The sequence below is a fragment of the Phyllobates terribilis genome, unplaced genomic scaffold (assembly GCF_046119375.1).
Source record: "Phyllobates terribilis strain yellow unplaced genomic scaffold, ASM4611937v1 Scaffold_1__5_contigs__length_1240528914, whole genome shotgun sequence".
Taxonomy (NCBI): Eukaryota; Metazoa; Chordata; class Amphibia; order Anura; family Dendrobatidae; genus Phyllobates; species Phyllobates terribilis.
In genome coordinates, this window is record NW_027362761.1 from 37,448,074 (window position 1) to 37,472,250 (window position 24,177).

General features: G+C 41.8%; 1 protein-coding gene across 1 annotated transcript; it reads right to left on the reverse strand.

Moving 5' to 3' along the window:
• NR2C2AP (nuclear receptor 2C2 associated protein) lies at positions 1 to 24,177 on the reverse strand. The gene is made up of 5 exons (XM_073651582.1): positions 24,102 to 24,177; positions 20,233 to 20,323; positions 8,478 to 8,583; positions 8,323 to 8,391; positions 1 to 515 (listed from the first exon to the last, which is right to left on the reverse strand). Exons 1-5 carry the CDS (start codon positions 24,164 to 24,166, stop codon positions 400 to 402), a joined length of 447 nt encoding a protein of 148 aa, XP_073507683.1. The 5' UTR covers positions 24,167 to 24,177; the 3' UTR covers positions 1 to 399.

The following is a 24,177-nucleotide window of genomic DNA, read 5'->3' on the forward strand; positions in this document are numbered from 1 at the left end:
CATGTTTAACATTGCAAAGGATAGTTGAAGCGTGGTTATTTATTCATCCATACGTGAAAAACACTGATGACACACTGACACAAGTACCGTTTTTTTTGTGTACATGAAAAATTCTGACGTATGAATGTGGTCTAAGTCGGTGGCTTGAGGCAATTTTGTTTTTGAATGTTACAGTCTTGAATGTACAAAGTTCTCATTTGCTTCAGTAGAAAAGTCTATACAACTGAAGACGCTAGAGAACTGTCTTCATGGTTAGTTGGAGCTTCTGCACCATATTTCTTTTTGACAGTTAATGCTCTTGATGATCCAGACATAAAAAGGCACAGAGCTTCAACGCCTGAGAACATAACCAGATTTCATTCCATGTTTCTGCACCTATTAGTTTGCTGTGGTACAGTTTCAGTTCTTGTGGCCCAGCACATCAAGGTGATAAACCACAATCCTCCCAAAGAAATCTGTACTGTTTGGGAAACATAGACGCAGCTTTTCAGCATACTCCTCTGGAAAATCAAATCTGTGCAGCTCAGAAGTTAAGGAAGATTGGATATAATGAGAAGACAAAAAAAAAAAAAAGCAGAAAGCTATATCTAAGGGCTCGTTTACACAACACGATCTGCAGTTTAACAATCTTTAATAGCCAGTTTAGACAAGCTTACAATGTGCACAGAGCAAACAGTAGTAGATTGTTCTTAGCAGCATGTCTTTGGGCTAATGTGCCCACGATGCAGAAATGCTCCGGATTTTTTCCTGAGCGTTTCTGCATCTCCCTGGCAGACAAAAACGCATGCGGATTGTACATGCGTTTTCCTGCCAGGGACAAGCGGATGTGAAGCGTTCTTCACCTGCATTTCCGCATGCGGGTTGACAAGCGCTTTCCAAGCGATTAGCATCACTTGGAAAGTGCTTGTGACAACTAGATCACACTATATAAATCCATGCAAACTGCATGGATTTATATAGTGTGACCCGAGAGAGTGGTTAAAAATAAATATATACGTACCCTCCGATGGCCCGCGCTGTCTTGTCTCGCGTTGTGCCGGCAGCGATGGATTGAAAGACCTGCCGACGTCAGCGTCGCGTGACAAGTCACATGACTCTGACGTCAGCGCAGGTACTTCAATCCACTGCAAAGTGCCGGGAAGCAAGGAGGAGCGCAGCACGGGCCGCCAGAAGGTAAATATGTATTTATTTTTTATTTTATTCTTTTTTTTACAGATTTTTTTAATGGTACCTGGGTGTGGATGAGACTCTCCTCTCCTCTCCACCCGGGTACCATCCGCACATTAGAACGCGCCAATTACGCAAGTACAGATGCAGTCTTGCGGAATTGGCGTGTTCTAATGCAAGTCAATGGTGGCGAAAACGCAGCACTTCCGCAAAATAATTGGTAGTGCTGCGTTTTTTTCCGCAATGATAATTAGCAGCGGAAATTTCCGCAGCATGTGCACAGCACATGTGGATTATCATTGGGGAACATTGCTGCCCTTCTACCATGCGTTTTTAATGCGTTTCCGCAGCTGCAAAAACGCATTAAAAACGCATCGTGGGTACACAGCCTTACACAGGATGACGTGCTGCCGAGAACAATGAGAAATTCTTAAAATCATAGAATCATAGAATGGTAGAGTTGGAAGGGACCTCCTGGGTCATCTGGTCCAACCCCCTGCTCAAAGCAGGATTCACTAGATCATCTCAGACAGATGTCTGTCCAGCCTCTGTTTGAAGACGTCCATTGAAGGGGAACTCACCACCTCTCGTGGCAGCCTGTTCCACTCATTAATCACCCTGTCAAAAAGTTTTTTCTAATATCTAATCTGTGTCTCCTCCCATTTATTTTCATTTCACCCAATGAATGAACGATGATCATTCCTGATCACCCCGTCGTGTAAATTCACAATAAAGGCTTCCATAGACAGTTTAAAGTTGGCTAAACCCACTGATTATGGCTGGAAAGGAGGAGCATCTAATGGTGTATAGGAAAGCCTCCCACTACTACCCTGATAGGTGTCAGTGGAGAGAGGGATCAAGGAGTTTGCAAGCAAGATAAGTCGTTGCCAGAAGTGTCTCAGCACTCCACTCAGCCGACTGCCATTGAAAATACAAAAGCAGTTGGCTGAGTGGAGTGCTCATGCATATAAGGGAGTCAGGACATAAAGCGGTCTGCCAACAGTTATCTAATATGTATGGAAGCATAACATGTAAAGGCTCTCAGATTTATTTTTTCCCCCTTCAAAAAAGAAAAGTATTCTGATTTCATGTCCTGTGCTATGTACAGTAGCTTGAGAACATATTCACCCCCCCCTGAAATTTTTTGTGCTTTGCTGCCTCACAACCAGGAACTTGACTGTTTTGCATCAGTTCATGTAAACATGAAAAACCTACAAGAAGCAAAATGAAAATAAACCCGGCTGTAAATAAATAAAAGGCAAGTGCATTTAAATATAATAGGGTTCTTAGTAACACTGTTTTTGATCAAAAATAGTATGAAAGCTATCCCACCAGAGACAAGGTCGCTCCTTGTAGGTTTTTCTGATTCATGGCCATTGTGAAACATGCATTTATGTGCTGCATGTATACCATTTTAAACCAAGCTCAAATTTTGTGTTTTTTTCTCTGTATATTTTGCATTCTGTGCAAACCTGGGTGTGGCCTCCCTTCATAGAGCTGGACAACACATTTAAAAAGCTTCCCTTGGCTGGTGTTCCTAGTTTGGGACCGGGGCCTCAGTCTGCCCTTGTACACACAGAGGTCAACTTTGACACATGGTAAGGTTTTTAATAATAAGCCCCCGTCACACTAAGCGAGATCGCTGCTGAGTCACAAGTTTTGTGACGCAGCAGCGACCTCAGTAGCGATCTCGCTATGTTTGACACTTAGCAGCGACCAGGCCCCTGCTGTGAGATCGCTGGTCGTGTCGGAATGGCCTGGACCATCTTTTGATCGTTGAGGTCCCGCTGGGTAGCATGCAGCGCTGTGTTTGACACCTTACCAACAACCTTGTTGACGACACAGAAACACATACGCGTGCATCATTATACAGATCGTTACGGGTCGCCGCATCGTTGGGAAATCTAACTGTTTGACATCTCACCAGCGACCACATAGCGACGCAGCAACGATCCCTGACAGGTCGTATCGTTGTCGGGATCGCTGTAGCGTCGCTTAGTGTGACAGGGCCTTTAGACAGTAGGTTCTATCCCGAGCGGGTTCACCTGGTCGCTGGTGGGATAGCTTTCATACTATTTTTGATCAAAAACAGTGTTACTAAGAACCCTATTCTATTTAAATGCACTTGCCTTTTATGTATTTACAGCAGAGTTTATTTTCATTTAGCTTCTTGAAGGTTTTTCTGATTCATGGCCATTGTGAAACATGCATTTATGTGCTGCATGTATACCATGTAAAGAACATCCCTACAACTGTGAACATTTGGTTTTCTGTTTGTTGTGAAATAAACAACAAATAGGACAAAATAACTGAAAACTTCTGTGTGCATAACTATTCACCCCCTTATAGTCAGTACTAGAGCCTCATTTTGCATCAATTACAGTTGCAAGTCACTTTGGATAAGTCTCTATGAGCTTTCCACATCTTGCCACTGGGATTTTTGCTCATTCCTCAAGGCAAAACTGTTACAGCTACTTCAAGTTACATGGTTTCCTCTGGTGAACCTCAATCTTCAATTCTGACCACAGATTCTCAATTGGATTAAGGTCTGGGCTTTGACTAGGCCACTCCAAAACATTTACACGTTTCCCCTTAAACCACTCAAGTGTTGCATTAGCAGTATGTTTTGGGTCGCTATCTTGTTGGAAGGTGAACCTCCATCCAAGTCTAAAATCACTAACAGAGGTTTTGCTCAAGAATATCCCTGTATTTCACACCATACATCTTCCCCTCAACTCAAACCACTTTCCCTGGGGTGATGAGTTGTGTTGATTTGGCTCCGGACATGGCGTTAACCCTGGTGGCCAAAAAGTTCAATTTTGGTCTCATCTGGCCACACCACCTTCCTCCATAGATTTGGAGAGTCTCCCACATGTCTTTCGGCAAACTCAAAACGAGCTTTACAATTTTTGTATGTAAGTAAAGGCATTTTTCTGCCCACTCTTCCATAAAGGCCACCACTATGGAATGTACAGCTTATTGTAGTCCTATGAACTGATACTCTAGTCTCTGCTGCTCCTTCGGGGTTACCGTTGGTCTCTGTGCTGCCTCTTGGATTAATGCCCTTCTTGCCTGGGCTGAGAGTTTTGGTGGGCGGCCCTCTCTTGGCAGGGTTGTTGTGGTACCATGTTCTTTCCCTTTGATGGTGCTCCGGGAGGTCGTCAGAAATTGGGATATATACACACGTACGTGTATGTATGTATATACATACCAAAAGTTTGGACACACCTTCTCATTTAAAGATTTTTCTGTATTTTCAGGTCTATGAAAATTGTACATTCACACTGAAGACATCAAAACTATGAATTAACACATGTGGAATTATATACTTAACAAAAAAGTGTGAAACAACTGAAAATATATCTTATATTCTAGGTTCTTCAAAGTAGCCACCTTTTGCTTTGATGACTGCTTTGCACACTCTTGGCATTCTCTTGATGAGCTTCAAGAGGCAGTCACCGGAAATGGTTTTCACTTCACAGGTGTGCCCTGTCAGGTTTAATAAGTGGGATTTCTTGCCTTATAAATGGGGTTGGGACCATCAGTTGTGTTGTGCAGAAGTCTGGTGGATACACAGCTGATAGTCCTACTGAATAGACTGTTAGAATTTGTATTATGGCAAGAAAAAAGCAGCTAAATAAAGAAAAACTAGTGGCCATCATTACTTTAAGAAATGAAGGTCAGTCAGTCTGAAAAATTGGGCAAACTTTGAAAGTGTCCCCAAGTGCAGTTGCAAAAACCATCAAGCGCTACAAAGAAACTGGCTCACATGAGGACTGCCCCAGGCAAGGAAGACCAAGAGTCACCTCTGCTTCTGAGGATAAGTTTATCCGAGTCACCAGCCTCAGAAATCGCAGGTTAACAGCAGCTCAGATTAGAGACCAGGTCAATGCCACACACAGTTCTAGCAGCAGACACATCTCTACAACAACTGTTAAGAGGAGACTTTGTGCAGCAGGCCTTCATGGTAAAATAGCTGCTAGGAAACCACTGCTAAGGACAGGCAACAAGCAGAAGAGACTTGTTTGGGCTAAAGAACACAAGGAATGGACATTAGACCAGTGGAAATCTGTGCTTTGGTCTGATGAGTCCAAATTTGAGATCTTTGGTTCCAACCACCGTATCTTTGTGCGACGCAGAAAAGGTGAACGGATGGACTCTACATGCCTGTACATTCTACATGGACTCTACATTCCCACCGTGAAGCATGGAAGACGAGGTGTGATGGTGTGGGGGTGCTTTGCTGGTGACACTGTTGGGGATTTATTCAAAATTGAAGGCATACTGAACCAGCATGGCTACCACAGCATCTTGCAGCGGCATGCTATTCCATCCGGTTTGCGTTTAGTTGGACCATCATTTATTTTTCAACAGGACAATGACCCCAAACACACCTCCAGGCTGTGTAAGGGCTATTTGACCAAGAGGGAGAGTGATGGGGTGCTACGCCAGATGACCTGGCCTAGTCGAGGTTTGGTTGTAAAAAAGGGAAAAAATATATAGTATGGACCAAAAGTTTGGACACACCTTCTCATTTAAAGATTTTTCTGTATTTTCATGACTGAAAATTGTACATTCACACTGAAGGCATCAAAACTATGAATTAACACGTGGAATTATATACTTAACAAAAAAGTGTGAAACAACTGAAAATATGTCTTATATTCTAGGTTCTTCAAAGTAGCCACCTTTTGCTTTGATGACTGCTTTGCACACTCTTGGCATTCTCTTGATGAGCTTCAAGAGGTAGTCACCGGAAATGGTTTTCCAACAATCTTGAAGGAGTTCCCAGAGATGCTTAGCACTTGTTGGCCCTTTTGCCTTCACTCTGCGATCCAGCTCACCCCAAACCATCTCGACCGGGTTCAGGTCTGGTGACTGTGGAGGCCAGGTCATCTGGCGTAGCACCCCATCACTCTCCCTCTTGGTCAAATAGCCCTTACACAGCCTGGAGGTGTGTTTGGGGTCATTGTCCTGTTGAAAAATAAATGATGGTCCAACTAAACGCAAACCGGATGGAATAGCATGCCGCTGCAAGATGCTGTGGTAGCCATGCTGGTTCAGTATGCCTTCAATTTTGAATAAATCCCCAACAGTGTCACCAGCAAAGCACCCCCACACCATCACACCTCGTCTTCCATGCTTCACGGTGGGAATGTAGAGTCCATGTAGAATGTACAGGCATGTAGAGTCCATCCGTTCACCTTTTCTGCGTCGCACAAAGATACGGTGGTTGGAACCAAAGATCTCAAATTTGGACTCATCAGACCAAAGCACAGATTTCCACTGGTCTAATGTCCATTCCTTGTGTTCTTTAGCCCAAACAAGTCTCTTCTGCTTGTTGCCTGTCCTTAGCAGTGGTTTCCTAGCAGCTATTTTACCATGAAGGCCTGCTGCACAAAGTCTCCTCTTAACAGTTGTAGAGATGTGTCTGCTGCTAGAACTGTGTGTGGCATTGACCTGGTCTCTAATCTGAGCTGCTGTTAACCTGCGATTTCTGAGGCTGGTGACTCGGATAAACTTATCCTCAGAAGCAGAGGTGACTCTTGGTCTTCCTTGCCTGGGGCAGTCCTCATGTGAGCCAGTTTCTTTGTAGCGCTTGATGGTTTTTGCAACTGCACTTGGGGACACTTTCAAAGTTTGCCCAATTTTTCAGACTGACTGACCTTCATTTCTTAAAGTAATGATGGCCACTAGTTTTTCTTTATTTAGCTGCTTTTTTCTTGCCATAATACAAATTCTAACAGTCTATTCAGTAGGACTATCAGCTGTGTATCCACCAGACTTCTGCACAACACAACTGATGGTCCCAACCCCATTTATAAGGCAAGAAATCCCACTTATTAAACCTGACAGGGCACACCTGTGAAGTGAAAACCATTTCCGGTGACTGCCTCTTGAAGCTCATCAAGAGAATGCCAAGAGTGTGCAAAGCAGTCATCAAAGCAAAAGGTGGCTACTTTGAAGAACCTAGAATATAAGACATATTTTCAGTTGTTTCACACTTTTTTGTTAAGTATATAATTCCACGTGTTAATTCATAGTTTTGATGCCTTCAGTGTGAATGTACAATTTTCAGTCATGAAAATACAGAAAAATCTTTAAATGAGAAGGTGTGTCCAAACTTTTGGTCCATACTATATATTTTTTCCCTTTTTTACAACCAAACCTCGACTTGTACTTTTCAACAACTTTGTCCCAGAAATGTTTGGAGATCTCCTTGGTTTGCATGATGGCTTTGGTTAGTGGTGCCTCTCAATGATGTTGCAGCCTCTGTGGCCTTTCAGAAAAGGTGTGTGTATATATGGACAGTCCATGTAACATTTAGATTGCACACAGGTGGACTTCCTTTCACAAAGCATGTGACTTATGAAGGTAATGTGCTAATACCCAATGCTGTAATTGGGAGCATAGCTGGAGAAATCCGAGCAAGCTTCCTGGACTTGTCAGTGGCAGCAAGGTCTAATAATGAAGATTTAGTTTTACGATCTGAGCGGTATTGCAAATTGGTCAGATATATGGCCCGATTCACTATTGTATTTAAGCCTTTTTGTAATTTTTTTTATGATTTACCGTTAATTTTCTTCATTTAATTTGCTCCTATTTTAAGTCTATTTTAAGTGGTCACTTGCTTTTTTGTTTTTGCAACATGGGTGTGGTTTTTGCTTTCTAGTTGTTTGGGGCTAATTCATCAATTGCGACTTTTTAAAGCGTCACAAAATTTTTGCTTAAATGTATTCCGTACCCATTTTTGATTGACTATGAATATTTAGTGATACTTTAGCAGATCATGACACGTTTTGCTCTAAAAAGGTGAAAAAAAAAATAAAAAAAAGGAGCATTTTTCGTTTTGCACTAAATTCATAAACCATGTTTTTGAAGAATTTGACACAAAAATGTCAAATTCAAGACAAAAAAGAAAAGAGGCTTAAAAAAAACAAACAAACCGCAAATGATGAATCAGGCCCATAGTGTTTTCTGATACAAAACAGAAAAAGCTTCACACAGTGCACATAAAATACAGAACTATTCTGAAAGACAGGTATGGTACACTATAATCATCAGGGGAAAGATAAAGATCATGGCAATATGCATTCATTGAAATATACCATAAAAGGCTTTTAGTGTAATGATTACCATCCTGCAAAAAGGATATCTGAAGGGCATTGTTGTCTTCTGGGTAAAATTCTGCAATTTTCACTAGCTCGCCTTCTTTAAGGCATCCTGCAAATCAAAAAATGAAAATAAGATTTTTGTCCTGTAGTAATAACTCTACTTAGGAAAAGTATCTATGTACTAGAAGTTATTACCTTCTAGAACGCAACTACGGCTTGAAAAACCACCCTGGAACTGAATGTGGATTTCTGATATGCAGACTTTGTGCGGGAACTCCAGCGTAACCCATTGAGATGATCCCTTGGGAAAGAAAGCACACAAATTCAAAATGTCACTGGCTCGGCTAGTTAAACAGGAACTTTCACCATATTTTTCATGTTGAACTGGATGCACAATGTAATAGTGGCTACAGAGCGGAATAAAACTTTTTAAAGGGAATCTGTCAGTAGGTTTTTAATCTGAAGATATCAGGAGATAAGAGGCTGAAACACTGATTTCAGTGATGCATCACTTTTCTGGCTGTGTGCTGTTTACTTAAATCTTTCACTGTATCACCAGGAGATTATCACTGACTGGACTACAGCTCAAGCTAGACCAACCACACCCCCTATTCTGATAAGCAGTTCACTGTCAATAGACAATATACATAGAAAGCTGCGGTGTAGGCAGATTTAGCTTTCTGAGCTCGGCCACATCTAAAATCTCTGATAGTTTACTGGGTGCAGCAGTTGTGACACAAAGTGATACATCGCTGGAATCAGGGTCTCTTTCCTACATTATGGTTCTCTCAGATGAGATAAAACACCTGGTAACAGTTTGCTTTAAAAAAAAAAATTGCCTCTCCATTGCAGAGATATTAGCAAAGTATACAAGTGTGTGTTATCAGAGAATTTTCACTGGTGGCACGTATTTCTTCACCTTGTTGCCCAATCAGAAGCAGACAGCAACCCTTTAAATTAAATTATCACACCACCACAATAGCTTAGAGCAGATTTCTCAGTGTGCGAGATGTAATAATACAGCTGATCCTCTGGTCTAAAGGCCCCGTCACACTTAGCGACGCTGCAACGATCCCGACAATGATACAACCTGTCAGGGATCGTTGCTGCGTCACTATGTGGTCGCTGGTGAGGTGTCAAACAGGCAGGCTCACCAACGATCAGGGGAGCAGCGATATCGTGGAAAGAATCTTTCCACGATGTCCTGCTCCTGGTTACGAGCCTGCTGAAGCAGGAGCAGACTGGTAACTATGGTAAACATCGGGTTACTAGGGGCACACGCGCACCTAGTATCCCGTTGTTTATCATGGTTACCACTCTGCTACGGTGAGCGGGAGGTTACCGCTCACTTTAGCAGGCTGGTAACCATGATAAACGGGTTACTAGGTGCGCGTGTGCCCCTAGTCACCCGATGTTTACCATAGTTACCAGCCTGATCGCTGCGCCCGCTGGTCACACACAGTGATGTGTGCTGACCAGCGGGAGAGCAACGACCAAAAAATGGTCCAGGACACTTTGCAGCGATCAGCGACCTCACAGCAGGGGCCTGATCGTTGCAAAGTGTCACACATAGCGACATCGCTGGTGAGGTCGCTGTTGCGTCACCAAAACCGTGACACAGCAGCGATCTCGCTATGTGCGACAGGGGCTTTACCTCCTGCATGATTAGACAGTGCTGTGAGCACAGATAACTCATGGCTTTCAGATAAGGTCCCCACAATCATAGCAGTGGAAGGGGCAACACGGCTGTGTTTAGCTTTTTTACATTACAAACCCTTCCATCAGCTCTCCTCCTTTCACAGCGCTGTCACCTCTGCTGTACTGACCCTCTCTCCCCCACACTGCCAATCCAGAGATGAGAGCTCAAATGGTCAGTCATCACACTTCTGTCTAACTACCATATATGGCGATAAGCGGTTGCAGGGGCTGATACTGGGAAATTCTTGTATAGTCCTGCTCATTCTTATTGGCACCCATAAAGTTTAAGTACATAATGTGGAATATCTCCTGAAAAAAAATGAATCAAGTGAAACTTTTTTTTTTTTTGTATAGAGCAAATGATAAACAATTTTAATAAAAAAACAATGGGAGGGAAAACTAGAAAAACCTAAAGATTGCTGTGTCACTGGTATTGGCACCCTTTACAATACCCTTTAGTGTAGAAACATTTTGACTCGCTAGTGGTAAATCACAAAAGAGATTCTACTGTGATTGTCGGTGCCCATGTTACATGAATTAACCAATGAATTCTTCAGTGTTTTAAAAAGCCACATGGTAGGCCCTGTTCCTTTGTCACAAAGGTGAAGACAAAGGCGCTGTCTGAGGACATTAGAACTGATGATATTAGCAAACACAAGACTTCCAAAAGGGTATAAGGCCATCTCTAAAGACCTTGGTATCCCAGTTTCAACAGTGCGCAATGTTAATAAGAAGTTTGCCAAGCACTGAACCATCAAGAACCTCCCTGGACGTGGGGGAAAGAGCAAAATTGACAAGAGATGTCTTCGAAGGTTGGTGCGAATGGTGTAAAAAAGACCACGTCAAACATCCAAAGGCTTGAAGGCCAACCTGGAACAGTCTGGGGTCATGGTTTCAACAAGTACCATATACCGCACACTAAACCAAGCACATCTTTATGGGCGAAGGCCAAGGAAGAAACCATTGCTGAAGAAAAAAATATAAAAAGAAATGGCTGATCTTTGCCAAAGAGTACCTTGACAAACCACAATCCTTCTGGGAAAACGTTCTGTGGACAGATGAAACAAAAACAGATCTTTTGGCAATGCAAAGCAACAGTTTGTTTACAGACAGTGCAATGAAGCTTATAAGGAAGGAAAAGAACACCTTATCAAAAGTTAAGCATGGTGTAGGATCCATAATGCTTTGGGGTTGCTTTGCTGCGTCTGGTACTGGAAGCCTTGACCGTATCACAGGAATCATGAAATCAGAGAATTATCAAGAGATTTTAGAGCGAAATGTTCTACCCAGTGTAAGAATACTTGGTTGGAGTCGAAGATCATTGGTCCTCCAGCAAGACTATGACCCAAAGCACACATCCAAAAGTACACAGGAATGGTTGAAAAAGAAAAAATGGACCGTTTTAAAATGGCCAGCATTGAGTCCTGACCTCAATCCCACTGAAAATCTTTGGGGTGAGACGAAATCTGCCATTGGGAAAAAGAACCCTGCAAACATTCAAGAGCTTGAACAAACTGCAAAGGAAGAGTGGGAGAAAATTCCAGCTGAGAAGTGCAAGAAGCTTATAGATGGCTATAAGAAACGTTTGGAGGCTTTCAGCAATACCAAAGGATGAGCAACCAAGTATTAATTAGGGGTGCCTTTTATTGATGCAAATGCTGTTTATTCTTTAAAATTGCAACATGGAAGTTCAAGAACAATGTTTTATTGTTGTATTACTTTGGACCACTAATTAAAAAATCCTGAGGATATAACTTTGGTACATTTCCATTTATTTCTGAAGATATTGTACAGCCTATCAAAAAAATGAAGGGGTGCCAATAATGGTGACCAGCACTGTAGATATAGCTTGAGGTGTGATTTAACGATGACTAGCAGCATGAGTCACCATCATGAAGAGATGCTGTGCGGCCCCAGGATAGGGTTTTTAAATGTAAAACTGATCTTTGCCAAAGAGTACCTTGACAAACCACAATCCTTCTGGGAAAATGTTCTGTGGACAGATGAAACAAAAATAGAGCTTTTGGCAAAGTAAAGCAACAGTTTGTTTACAGACGGCACAATGAAGCTTATAAGGAAAAGCCTGAGATTGACAGGTCAATTTTAAATGACCAATCGCCGACACAAAGGGCAGCGATGCCCCCCCTAGGCGATGACCTACTGTCTTTCAACACGGTGATCATTTTCCCGCATGACGTACCGATTTGTGGAAAGTACGTGCAAAATATGATGTACTGGTACGTATTGGGAGAGGATTTTGGATATGGGAATACCCCTTTAATGACGCAGTCAATTTTCATTTATGCATTTTGATTTTTCCTCCCCCTTTTCAAAGACAACTTTTTTACTTCTTCGTCAGACATATGAGGGCTTGTTTTGAAAGACACCATTCATTTTATTACATATCGGATGGGAAAAGAAATACAAATGCAGCGAAACGGATTTAAAAAAAACAAACAAAAAACAAAACAATTCCGCCATTGTTTTTTAGGTTTAATTTTTAATTGTGCAGTAAAAATGACCTGGAAAGATGATTCCTCAGGTCAGTACAATTACGGCGATACCAAACTTGTATGTTCTTTTAACTACACTGCTCAAAAAAATAAAGGGAACACTTAAAGGGGTATTCCCATCTCCAAGATCCTATCCCAATATGTAGTAGGTGTAATAATAATAATAATGTTAGCAAATACCTCCAATTAGAATTGTAGTATGGTTTTTCTGATTCGCTGTGTCACTTATCTCATGTGCAGGCATTGCAGGACCTTAGGTATCCATTGATATAGTGAGTTTCTTCATTGCTGATGGTCGTAACCATGGATACCTAAGGCCCTGCAATGCCCTGCACATGAGGAAAGAGACAATGAAAAAATGGAAAACTATACTACATTTCTAATTGGAGGTATTTGCTAATATTATTATTATTATTACACCTACTACATATTGAGATAGGATCTCGGAGATGGGAATACCCCTTTAAACAACACAATGTAACTCCAAGTCAATAACACTTCTGTGAAATCTACCTGTCCAGTTATGAAGTAACACTGATTGTGAATCAATTTCTCCTGCTGTTGTGCAAATGGAACAGACACACGGTAGAAATGATAGACAATTAGCAAGACACCCCCTATAAAAGGTGTGGTTCTGACGGTGGTGACCACAGACCATTTCTCTGTTCTCATGCTTTTGGGCTGTTTTGGTCACTTTTTCATTTTGCCATTGCTCTCACCCCTAGAGGTACAGTAGGCATGAGGTGTTGTCTACAGCACAACCCACAGAAGTTGCTCAGGTAGTGCAGTTCATCCAGGATGGCATATCAGTGCGAGCTGTGGCAAGAAGGGTAGCTGTGTCTGTCAGCACAGTGTCCAGAGCATGGAGCAGATACCAGGAGACGTGGAGGGGGCCATAGGAAGGCAACAACCCAGCAGCAGGGCCGTTATCTCCTCCTTTGTGCAAGGAGGAACAGGAGGAGCACTGCCAGAGCCCTGCAAAATGATCTCCAGCAGGCCACAAATGTGCATGTGTCTGCACAAACAGTTAGAAACCGACTCCATGAGGGTGGTATGAGGGCCCGACGTCCACAGATGGGGGTTGTGCTCACAGCCCAACACCGTGCAGGACGCTTGGCATTTGCCACAGAACACCAGGATTGGCAAAGTCGCCATTGGCGCCCTGTGCTCTTCACAGATGAAAGCAGGTTCACACTGAGAACATGTGACAGACGTGATAGAGTCTGGAGACGTCATGGAGAGTGATCTGCTGCCTGCAACATCCTTCAGCATGACTGGTTTGCCAGTGGGTCAGTATAGGTGTGGGGTGGCATTTCTTTGGAGGGCCGCACAGCCCTCCATTTGCTCGCTAGAGGTAGCCTGACTGCCATTAGGTACCGAGATGAGATCCTCAGACCCCTTGTGAGACCATATGCTGGTGCGGTTGGCCCTGGGTTCCTCCTAATGCCGGACAATGCCAGACCTCATGTGGCTAGAGTGTGTCAGCAGTTCCTGCAAGATGAAGGCATTGAAGCTATGGACTGGCCCGCCCGTTCCCCAGACCTGAATCCGATTGAGCACATCTGGGACATCATGTCTCGCTCCATCCACCAACGTCACGTTGCACCACAGACTGTCCAGGAGTTGGCGGATGCTTTAGTCCAGGTCTGGGAGGAGATCCCACAGGAGACCATGCGCAAGCTCATCAGGAGCATGCCCAGGCGTTGTAGGGAGGTCATACAGGCAGGTGGAGGCCACACACAATACTGAGCCTCATTTTGACTTGTTTTAAGGACATTAGATCAAAGTTGGATCAGCCTGTAGTGTGTTTTTCCACTTTAATTTTGGGGGTGACTCCAAATCCAGGCCTCCATTGGTTAATAAATTTGATTTCCATTGATGATTTTTGTGTGATTTTGTCAGCACATTCAACTTTGTACAGAACAAAGTATTCAATGAGAATATTTCATTCATTCAGATCTAGGATTATTATTTGAGTGCTCCCTTTATTTTTTTTGAGCAGTGTATTTTAGTGCCATAAAAAAAATTCCATTTTCCAAGACCTATAACTTTATTTTTTTTTTTAAAAAATGGAACTCTGAGAAGGTTTGTTTTTTTGCGTGACGAACTGACATTTTTGACATATTGATACCATTTTTGCATATACACTGTGTGCAGAATTATTAGGCAAATGAATACTTTGATCGATGTTGTCCTACTCCAAGCTGCATAGGCTTGAGAGCCAACTACCAATTAAGTAAATCTGGTGATGTTCATCTCTGTAATGAGGAGGGGTGTTGACTAATGACATCAACACCCTATATAAGGTGTGCTTAATTATTAGGCAACTTCCTTTCCTTTGGCAAAATGGGTCAGAAGAGATTTGACGGGCTCTGGAAAGTCCAAAATTGTGAGATGTCTTGCAGAGGGATGCAGCAGTCTTGAAATTTCCAAACTTTTGAAGCGTGATCACCGAACAATCAAGCGTTTCATGGCAAATAGCCAACAGGGTCGCAAGAAGCGTATTGGCCAAAAAAGGCGCATAATAACTGCCCATGAATTGAGGAAAATCAAGCGTGAAGCTGCCAAGATGCCATTCGCCACCAGTTTTGCCATATTTCAGAGCTGCAACGTTACTTGAGTATCAAAAAGCACAAGGTGTGCGATACTCAGGGACATGGCCAAGGTAAGGAAGGCTGAACAACGACCACCTTTCAACAAGAAACTTAAGATAAAACGTCAAGAATGAGCCAAGAAATATCTTAAGACTGATTTTTCAAAGGTTTCATGGACTGATGAAATGAGAGTGACTCTTGATGGGCCAGATGGATGGGCCAGAGGCTGGATCAATAAAGGGCAGAGAGCTCCACTCCGACGCCAGCAAGGTGGAGGTGGGGTACTGGTATGGGCTGGTATCATCAAAGATGAACTTGTGGGACCTTTTCGGGTTGAGGATGGAGTGAAGCTCAACTCCCAGACCTACTGCCAGTTTCTGGAAGACAACTTCTTCAAGCAGTGGTACAGGAAGAAGTCGATATCATTCAAGAAAAACATGATTTTCATGCAGGACAATGCTCCATCACATGCATCCAACTACTCCACAGCGTGGCTGGCCAGTAAAGGTCTAAAAGAAGAAAAAATAATGACATGGCCCCCTTGTTCACCTGATCTGAACCCCATAGAGAACCTGTGGTCCATCATAAAATGTGAGATCTACAGGGAGGGAAAACAGTACACCTCTCGGAACAGTGTCTGGGAGGCTGTGGTGGCTGCTGCCCGCAATGTTGATCGAAAACAGATCAAACTGACAGAATCTATGGATGGAAGGCTGTTGAGTGTCATCATAAAGAAAGGTGGCTATATTCATCACTAATTTTTTTGGTTTTTGTTTTTGCATGTCAGAAATGTTTATTTCTAAATTTTGTGCACGGATATTGGTTTACCTGGTGAAAATAAACAAGAGAGATGGGATTATATTTGGTTTTTATTAAGTTGCCTAATAATTCTGCACAGTAATAGTTACCTGCACAAACAGATATCCTCCTAAAATAGCCAAATCTAAAAAAAAACACTCCAACTTCCAAAAATATTAAGCTTGGATATTTAGGAGTCTTTTGGGTTGATTGAGAACATAGTTGTTGATCAATAATAAAAATAATCCTCTAAAATACAACTTGCCTAATAATTCTGCACAGTGTATATTAAGATGCAATCGCTTTTTGTTGCATTTTTAATGTGAGATGCAATGACAAAAATATGGCAGTTTTAGAGTGTTGATGTTTTTATTCTTTACATTTTCTGCATAAACAATGTTATAATTTGATAGATTGGACTTTAACAGACGCAGTGATACCAAACATGTTTATAATTAGAGTGATTTAAATTATGTTTTTTTTTTACTGTTCAGTTTTCACTTTTTCAATCCCCATTGGGAACATGAACCTGAGATCATTATTGCAGTATCATAGTAAAAATCACTATGAAGCCCAGCTACAGACTGGACTTCACAAGACAAATAATATGGCAGCAATCGGGGCCTTCAGTAGTGAATTCAACGAGGGAAGAGTAGATGGGTTCCCGAATGAGCACCTGGGCCAAATTGTGGCACTTAAATGTCACTGTCAGTGATTGAAAAAGACATTTAACCCCTTTCTGACGTGAGGCGTAATAATACGTATTTGTGACCTGGGCCTTAATGACCAGGTACGTATTACTACGCCTCACCGATCGCGCCGGGTGTCAGCTGATTCTAACAGCTGACACCCGGTACTATGTGCCAGGAGCGCACATTAACCCCCGAAATTCTGCAATCCAGCAGCATTGCGGGAGCAGGCAGAGGTAAGAGAGCCCGGGGGCCCGGTCGTTGCCATGGTGACCCAATGTCGTCATGACGACATCCCAGTCACCAGGCATGAAGAAGTTCGATAGATAGATAATGCGCAGTGCACGATCTAACTTATGCCAGTGCAGAGCTGACAGCCTGCATAGCATAAAGATGCTGCGTCATCTCTATGCTATGCAAGCAATCAGCCTGCATAAAAATGAAAGTTCCTTAGTGGGACAATGTGTAAAAGTGCCAGAAAGTGGGGGAAAAAAAAATTGTAAAAATATTTTAAATAAAATGAAAAAAATAATCCAAAAAAATAAAAATAACTATACTGTACCCATAAATTATGAAGTAAAACAAAAGCAATAAAAGTACACATATTTGGTATTTCCATGTCCGGAACGACCGAACCTATAAAACTATCCCACTAGTTAACCCCTTTAGTGAACACGGAGAAAAAAAAAACAAAAAAACAAAACGATTTTCATCATACCGCCAAACAAAAAATGGAATAAAACGCGATAAAAAAGGCAAATGTAAAAGAAAAATGGTACCGCTGAAAACATTATCTTGTCCTGCAAAAGACAAGCTACCATACAGCTCCATCAGCCGAATAATAAAAAAGTTATAGCTCTCAGAATAAAATGATGCAAATTTTTTTTTCTATAAAAGTTTATGTAAAAGCGCCAAAACAAAAAAAATTATATAAATGTGGTACCGCTGTAAATGTACTGACCTGAAGACTAATTCTGCCTTATCAATTTTACCACATGTTGAATGGCATATTAAAAAAAAAAAAAAAAAAACTTCCTGAATTGTTGCTTCTTGTTCATTCTGCCTCCCAAAGTGGAATAGAAAGCGATCAAAAAATGTCACGTACCCGAAAATGGTACCAATAAAAATGTCAACTTGTCCCGCAAAAAACAAGCCCTTACATGACTGTCGGCCGAAATATGGAAAAATAGCAAAAACTAGTCTTTGCAAAAAAAAAAGTGTCTTTTAGTATGTGACAGCTGCCAAACATAAAAACCTGATATGAATCTGGTATCACTGTAATCGCACCGACCCGAAGAATAAAGACATCTAATCACTTATACCGCACGAGAAAAAGCGTAAAAACTCTAGGGTTAGGGTTGTGTTGGGTTTGGGATTTTTTTCAAAAGTAAGGAAAAAAAAACAAAACGATATGGCGACCAGTGTTGAGCGCAAGTGCTCGCTACTTGAGTTTGCATCGGGTACTTGGGTATGCACCAAGTATCGCGGGTGCTCGAGTAACATGTTTGATTCTCCGCCCCATGTTTTGCGACTATTATATAGCCAAAAAAAAACACGCCGGGGATTGCCTGCCATGCACGAGCAATCCTGCATGATTTTTTTGGGTGTATAACAACCGTGAAACATGCGGGGCGGGGACTTGAGAATGTCACTCGAGCACCTGCGACACTTGGTGCATACCCAAGTACCCGATGCAAAAATCAAGTAGTGAGCACTTGCGCTCAAGACTAATGACAACTTATTCAATATGATGACCTAATGTTATCAAATTCTGTGTCGTACCTCTGGGTTCAAAATGTTCACTATACCCCTTGATAAAATCCTTGAGGGGTCTAGTTTCCAAAATGGGGTCACTTGTGAATGGGGGGGGGGGGGGGGGGTTTCCACTGTTTAGGCGCACTAGGGGCTCTCCAAGCACGACATGGCGTCCGCTCTCGATTCCAGTCAATTTTGTGTTCAATTTTTGCTCCTTCCCTTCTGAATTCTGCCGTGCACCCAAACAGTGTATTTTCCCTACATATGTGGTATTGGTGTACTCCAGGAGAAATTGCACAACAGGTTTTGGGTTCCATTTTCTCTTCTTACCCTTGTGAAAATAAAAAAATTGGCGCTAAAAGTTATTTTTTGTGGAAAAAGTTATTTTTTATTTTCACGGATCTACATTATAAACTTCTGTGAAGCACCTGGGAGTTCAGGGTGCTCACCACACATATAGATAAGTTCCCTGAGGGGTCTAGTTTCCAAAATGGTGTCACTTGGGGGAGGGGGAGGTTGTTTTCACTGTTTAGGCACATCAGGTGCTCCTCAAATGTTACATGGCGTCTGCTAATTATTCAAGCCAATTTTACATTCAAAAAGTCAAATGGCGCTCCTTCCCTTCCAAACCCTGCCGTGTGCCCAAACAGTGGTTTTCCCCCGCATATGGGGTATCGGCGTGCTCAGGAGAGAAGACACAACAAATGATATGGTGCAATTTCTCCTGTTACCCTTGCAAAAATAAAAAAAAAAATTGGGTCTAAAGTTAACATTTTTGTGGAAAAATGTTAAGTGTTCATTGTTTTCTTCCATATTCCAAAAATTCCTGTGAAGCACCTGAAGGGTTAATAAACTTCTTGAATGTGGTTTTGAGCACCTTGAGGGGTGCAGTTTTTAGAATGGTGTCACTTTTGGGTATTTTCTGTCATAAAGGCCCCTCAAAGTCACTTCAAATAAGATGTGGTCCCTAAAAAAAATGGTTTGGTAAATTTTGTTGGAAAAATTAGAAATCGCTGGTCAACTTTTAACCCTTATAACTTCCTTACAAAAAAAAAAATTTTGGTTCCAAAATTGTGCTGATGTAAAGTAGACATGTGGGAAATGTTATTTATTAACTATTTTGTGTGACATATCTCTCTGATTTAAGGGCTTGAAAATTCAAAGTTTGAAAATTGCAAGATTTTCACCAAATTTCCTATTTTTTCACAAAGTAATGCAAGTCATATCGAAATGTTATCACTATCATGAAATACAATACGTCACGAAAAAAACAAATCTCAGAATCAGTGGGATCCGTTGAAGAGTTCTAGAGTTATTACCTCAAAGTGAAAATGGTAAGAATTGTAAAAATTGGCCTGATCATTAACGTGCAAACCATCTTCGGGGGTAAAGGGGTTACCAACAGCAATAGAGGCAGATGCCGGCTATTTAACCCAGCTGGTATTTGCTCTATATGTCACGCGCTTAGTTCCCAAGTCCACGCCACATACCCTGACTGTTATAGGAATGTCCTACACTGCAGATATTGCTGGACAAATTTCTGCCACTGAAAGTTGGTTCCGTATATCTAAATGGATGGTTTCAAATAAATGGGACAATTGTAGAACTTCACACAACAAAATCAGTAGAGTGTGAATTTACTCTAAGGCTATGTGCCCACGATGCAGAAATGCTGCATATTTTTTCCGCTTCTCCCTGGCAGGAAAAATGCATGCGGATTTTACATCTGTTTTTTCCCACCAGGTAGAAGCATTTGTCAAGCATTTTTGCATGCGGGTTATCAAGCGCTTTTCCAAGCGATTTTAGCATTACTTGGAAAAGTGCTTGACAACTTGGTCACACTATAAATCCATGCAAACGGACTACTTTCTACTACACCAAACAACATCTGACATGACTATACCTGATCAGAGTTCCAGCATGTTTCTTCCTTACGGTCAAAGAGGAACTGCTTCCCAAATTGCTTAACATCCCGCTGAAGAACGGAACTTACCCTGCAGGAAGAAATAAAATAAGATCATTGCCACATGAACCCACCATTCTATCCGCTGCTTCTGTTGGCTTACTCTTAGGCAATGTTCCCACAATGAGTATTTGATGTTGCAGATTTTCTAAGTAAATCAGATAAAACAGCGCAATGAAAAATGCAAGTTAAGTGTATTTTTATTGATGCGGTTTTTGTCTCTTTGTTGGTTGTCATGTTTTAATGAAAGCTGGTTTTTGATAAAGCCAAATACCAGGAAGTGACAAAATTTTATTGATATAGTCATATGCAGATTATATGCGTTTTCGCTGCAGAAACACACTAAAACCTCATGCGCCTGCGAATTTTCTGCATCTAATGCAAGTCTATAGGGAAAAGCTGCACATAGAACTCAGCGTGCAGCAAGAGAGATTGGCATGTTGCGATATGAAATACGCACCGCAGGTCAGCTTACACCGAGTAGAAAATAAACAGCGGACGTGAGATTTCTATCAATTCCATCCTTTGCTGGAACTGTAACACGCTGAGTCATTGACACAGGGAAAATACACAGCAAAGATGCATCAAAAACTCATTGTGGGAACGTAGCCTAAGGCTTCATTTACACATTTGTTTGCTTTTTACATCCCTAAGAAATGGACCACTTTTCTCTCATGTCATCAGTATTGCAATAAAAAAAAATTTCTCACCCTTTTTAAAAAAACTGAAGGAGGCAGACTATCTGAACAATTATTTATCCATTGACTAACGGTGGATCAGTGAAAAACGGATGAAAACAGATGGAAGACTGTGACGTAAAAACCATGTCTGTCATGTATTTTAAATGGATCCCCATAGACTTTAATGGCCGAGTCTGATCTGCAAAATGGATGAGAATGGGACATGCTCCGAGTCTCACACTATATGCGTCCGTGTGCTGACAGAAAAACACAACATCACTAGGATGTGCCACAGATGGATGTGTGAATGCAATTAATACTCATACAAAGGTTGAAAACATTTAAAGGTTAAATTCCATGATCCGTTCCATCAGACAGAGCAATATATCACAAAACACAGGAAACGCATTGGTAGGCCCAGCTATAAGAGCTTTAATAGACTGATCAGCTACATTTGGACAAGCCACTACTAGGCTATGTGCACACAAAGCTTTGCGAGGAGGTTTTGGAGCAGAAACTCTCCAAATCCTCCTGAAAAATGCAAAGCTTCTCAAAAACAATAAATATGTGGGCCCTGATAAAGTATCAGTCTTGATGAGGAGACGTGCGGAGTTAGATGCTGCTGATCCATTAAGAGGTGCTTGTCTCTTCAAGAGGCCGACACGTCTCACATGAGGCGTGAGCCTCCCCACTAATCTTCCTCCAATCAGGGAGTGAAATAAGATTTGTGGCATAAGGAATGCCGCCGCTCGTCATGAATTTGCTGATCAGGGGCCGCCACACCCCGTCCCAGCTCTGCCCACTTTGTTGTTAGTGCTTCTCTCCCAATGGACCTAAACTGCTAAAATCTAAAATACAGTTACATGAAAAAGTTTGGGCACCCCTATTAATCTTAAGCTTAATGTTTTATAAAAATTGGTGTTTTTGCAACAGCTATTTCAGTTTGATATATGTAATAACTGTTGGACAGAGTAATGTTTCTGCCTTGAAATGAGGTTTATTGTACTAACAGAAAATGTGCAATCTGCATTCAAACAAAATTTGACAGGTGCATAAGTATGGGCACCCTTATCATTTTCTTGTTTTAAATACTCCTACCTACTTTTTACTGACTTACTAAAGCACTTTTTTTTGTTTTGTAACCTCATTGAGCTTTGAACTTCATAGCCAGGTGTATGCAATCATGAGAAAAGCTACTTAAAGTGGCCACTTGCAAGTTGTTCTCCTCTTTGAATCTCCTCTGAAGAGTGGCATCATGGGCTCCTCAAAACAACTGTCAAATGATCTGAAAACAAAGATTATTCAACATAGTTGTTCAGGGGAAGGATACAAAAAGCTGTCTCAGTGATTTAACCTGTCAGTTTCCACTGTGAGGAACATAGTAAGGAAATGGAAGAACACAGGGACAGTTCTTGTTAAGGCCAGAAGTGGCAGGCCAAGAAAAACATCAGAAAGGCAGAGAAGAAGAATGGTGAGATCAGTCAAGGACAATCCTCAGACCACCTCCAGAGAGCTGCAGCATCAACTTGCTGCAGATGGTGTCACTGTGCATCGGTCAACTATACAACGCACTTTGCACAAGGAGAAGCTGTATGGGAGAGTGATGCGAAAGAAGCCGTTTCTGCAAGCACGCCACAAACAGAGTCGGCTGAGGTATGCAAAAGCACATTTGGAGAAGCCAATTTCTTTTTGGAGGAAGGTCCTGTGGACTGATGAAACCAAGATTGAGTTGTTTGGTCATACAAAAAGGCGTTATGCATGGCGGCAAAAAAACACAGCATTCCAAGAAAAACACTTGCTACCCACAGTAAAATTTGGTGGAGGTTCCATCATGCTTTGGGGCTGTGTGGCCAATGCCGGCACCGGGAATCTTGTTAAAGTTGAGGGACGCATGGATTCCACTCAGTATCAGCAGATTCTTGACAATAATGTTCAAGAATCAGTGATAAAGTTGAAGTTACGCAGGGGATGGATCTTTCAGCAAGACAATGATCCAAAACACCGCTCCAAATCTACTCAGGCATTCATGCAGAGGAACAATGACAATGTTCTGGAATGGCCATCCCAGTCCCCAGACCTGAATATCATTGAACATCTGTGGGATCATTTGAAGAGGGCTGTCCATGCTCTGCGACCATCAAACTTAACTGAACTGGAATTGTTTTGTAAAGAGGAATGGTCAAAAAATACCTTCATCCAGGTTCCAGGAACTCATTAAAAGCTACAGGAAGCGACTAGAGGCTGTTATTTTTGCAAAAGGAGGATCTACTAAATATTAATGTCACTTTTCTGGTGAGGTGCCCATACTTATGCACCTGTCAAATTTTGTTTGAATGCAGATTGCACATTTTCTGTTAGTACAATAAACCTCATTTCAAGGCAGAAACATTACTCTGTCCAATAGTTATTACATATATCAAACTGAAATAGCTGTTGCAAAAACACCAATTTTTATAAAACAATAAGCTTAAGATTAATAGGGGTGCCCAAACTTTTTCATATAACTGTAAGCTTGGATATCTCTGCATTCGTGCTGATCTGGAGAATCATGCCGCCAGGTCATTTTTACCACATATTAAATGCTGTAAAGAACCCCTCCCCCCAAAAAAACAGTGGTGGAATTCATTTCATTTTCCACCATTTTCCCCCAGAATTTGTTCCCCTTTTGTCAGTACATTAGATGGTAAAATGGCAGCGCTACAGTAAGCCATCATTCAACTATGGGAACGGAAAATAAAGAAAAAAAAAATTATGACTCTTGGAAAAAGAAAGCGCAAAAACAAAACAAAAAAAAGATCAGTCTTGAAAAGGTTAACAACTGTTGGGGAGATGTCAAAGCGAGAGGAAAGGAAATTGTGGAAACCCAGCACTGTGGGGATCTGGAAAATAAGTGTCTGAAACTGGTCAGCTGCCATGGGACCTGCCCCATCTGACCACCAGGGGACATTACTGAGCACTCAGTCAGAAGCCCCCTCAGGGGAGAAGAAATGGGGCCAATGCACTGTATTCTGGGCACAGCTCTTTCAACAGCAATCACATAACCTCCATATAACTTCATGAAGAGTGGAAGACAACAAAAATAAAATATTCACAGACCCCACTATAGAAGGAGACTGTCAAACAACTCACCTGCTTACTACCCCAGAACATAGCACTGTCTCCACCATGTTGCCGTAAAATACATGACAGCACATGCTGTTGTGGT

What these genes read in the sequence shown, in the direction of transcription:
- NR2C2AP (XM_073651582.1), bottom strand. Translation starts at nt 24,166, where the DNA reads ATGTGCTGTCATGTATTTTACGGCAACATGGTGGAGACAGTGCTATGT. An exon ending in TGTTCTGGGGTAGTAAGCAG is followed by an intron (nt 20,324 to 24,101) that starts GTGAGTTGTTTG and finishes TTCTTCCTGCAG; the next exon opens with GGTAAGTTCCGTTCTTCAGC. An exon ending in CATGCTGGAACTCTGATCAG is followed by an intron (nt 8,584 to 20,232) that starts GTATAGTCATGT and finishes TTCTTTCCCAAG; the next exon opens with GGATCATCTCAATGGGTTAC.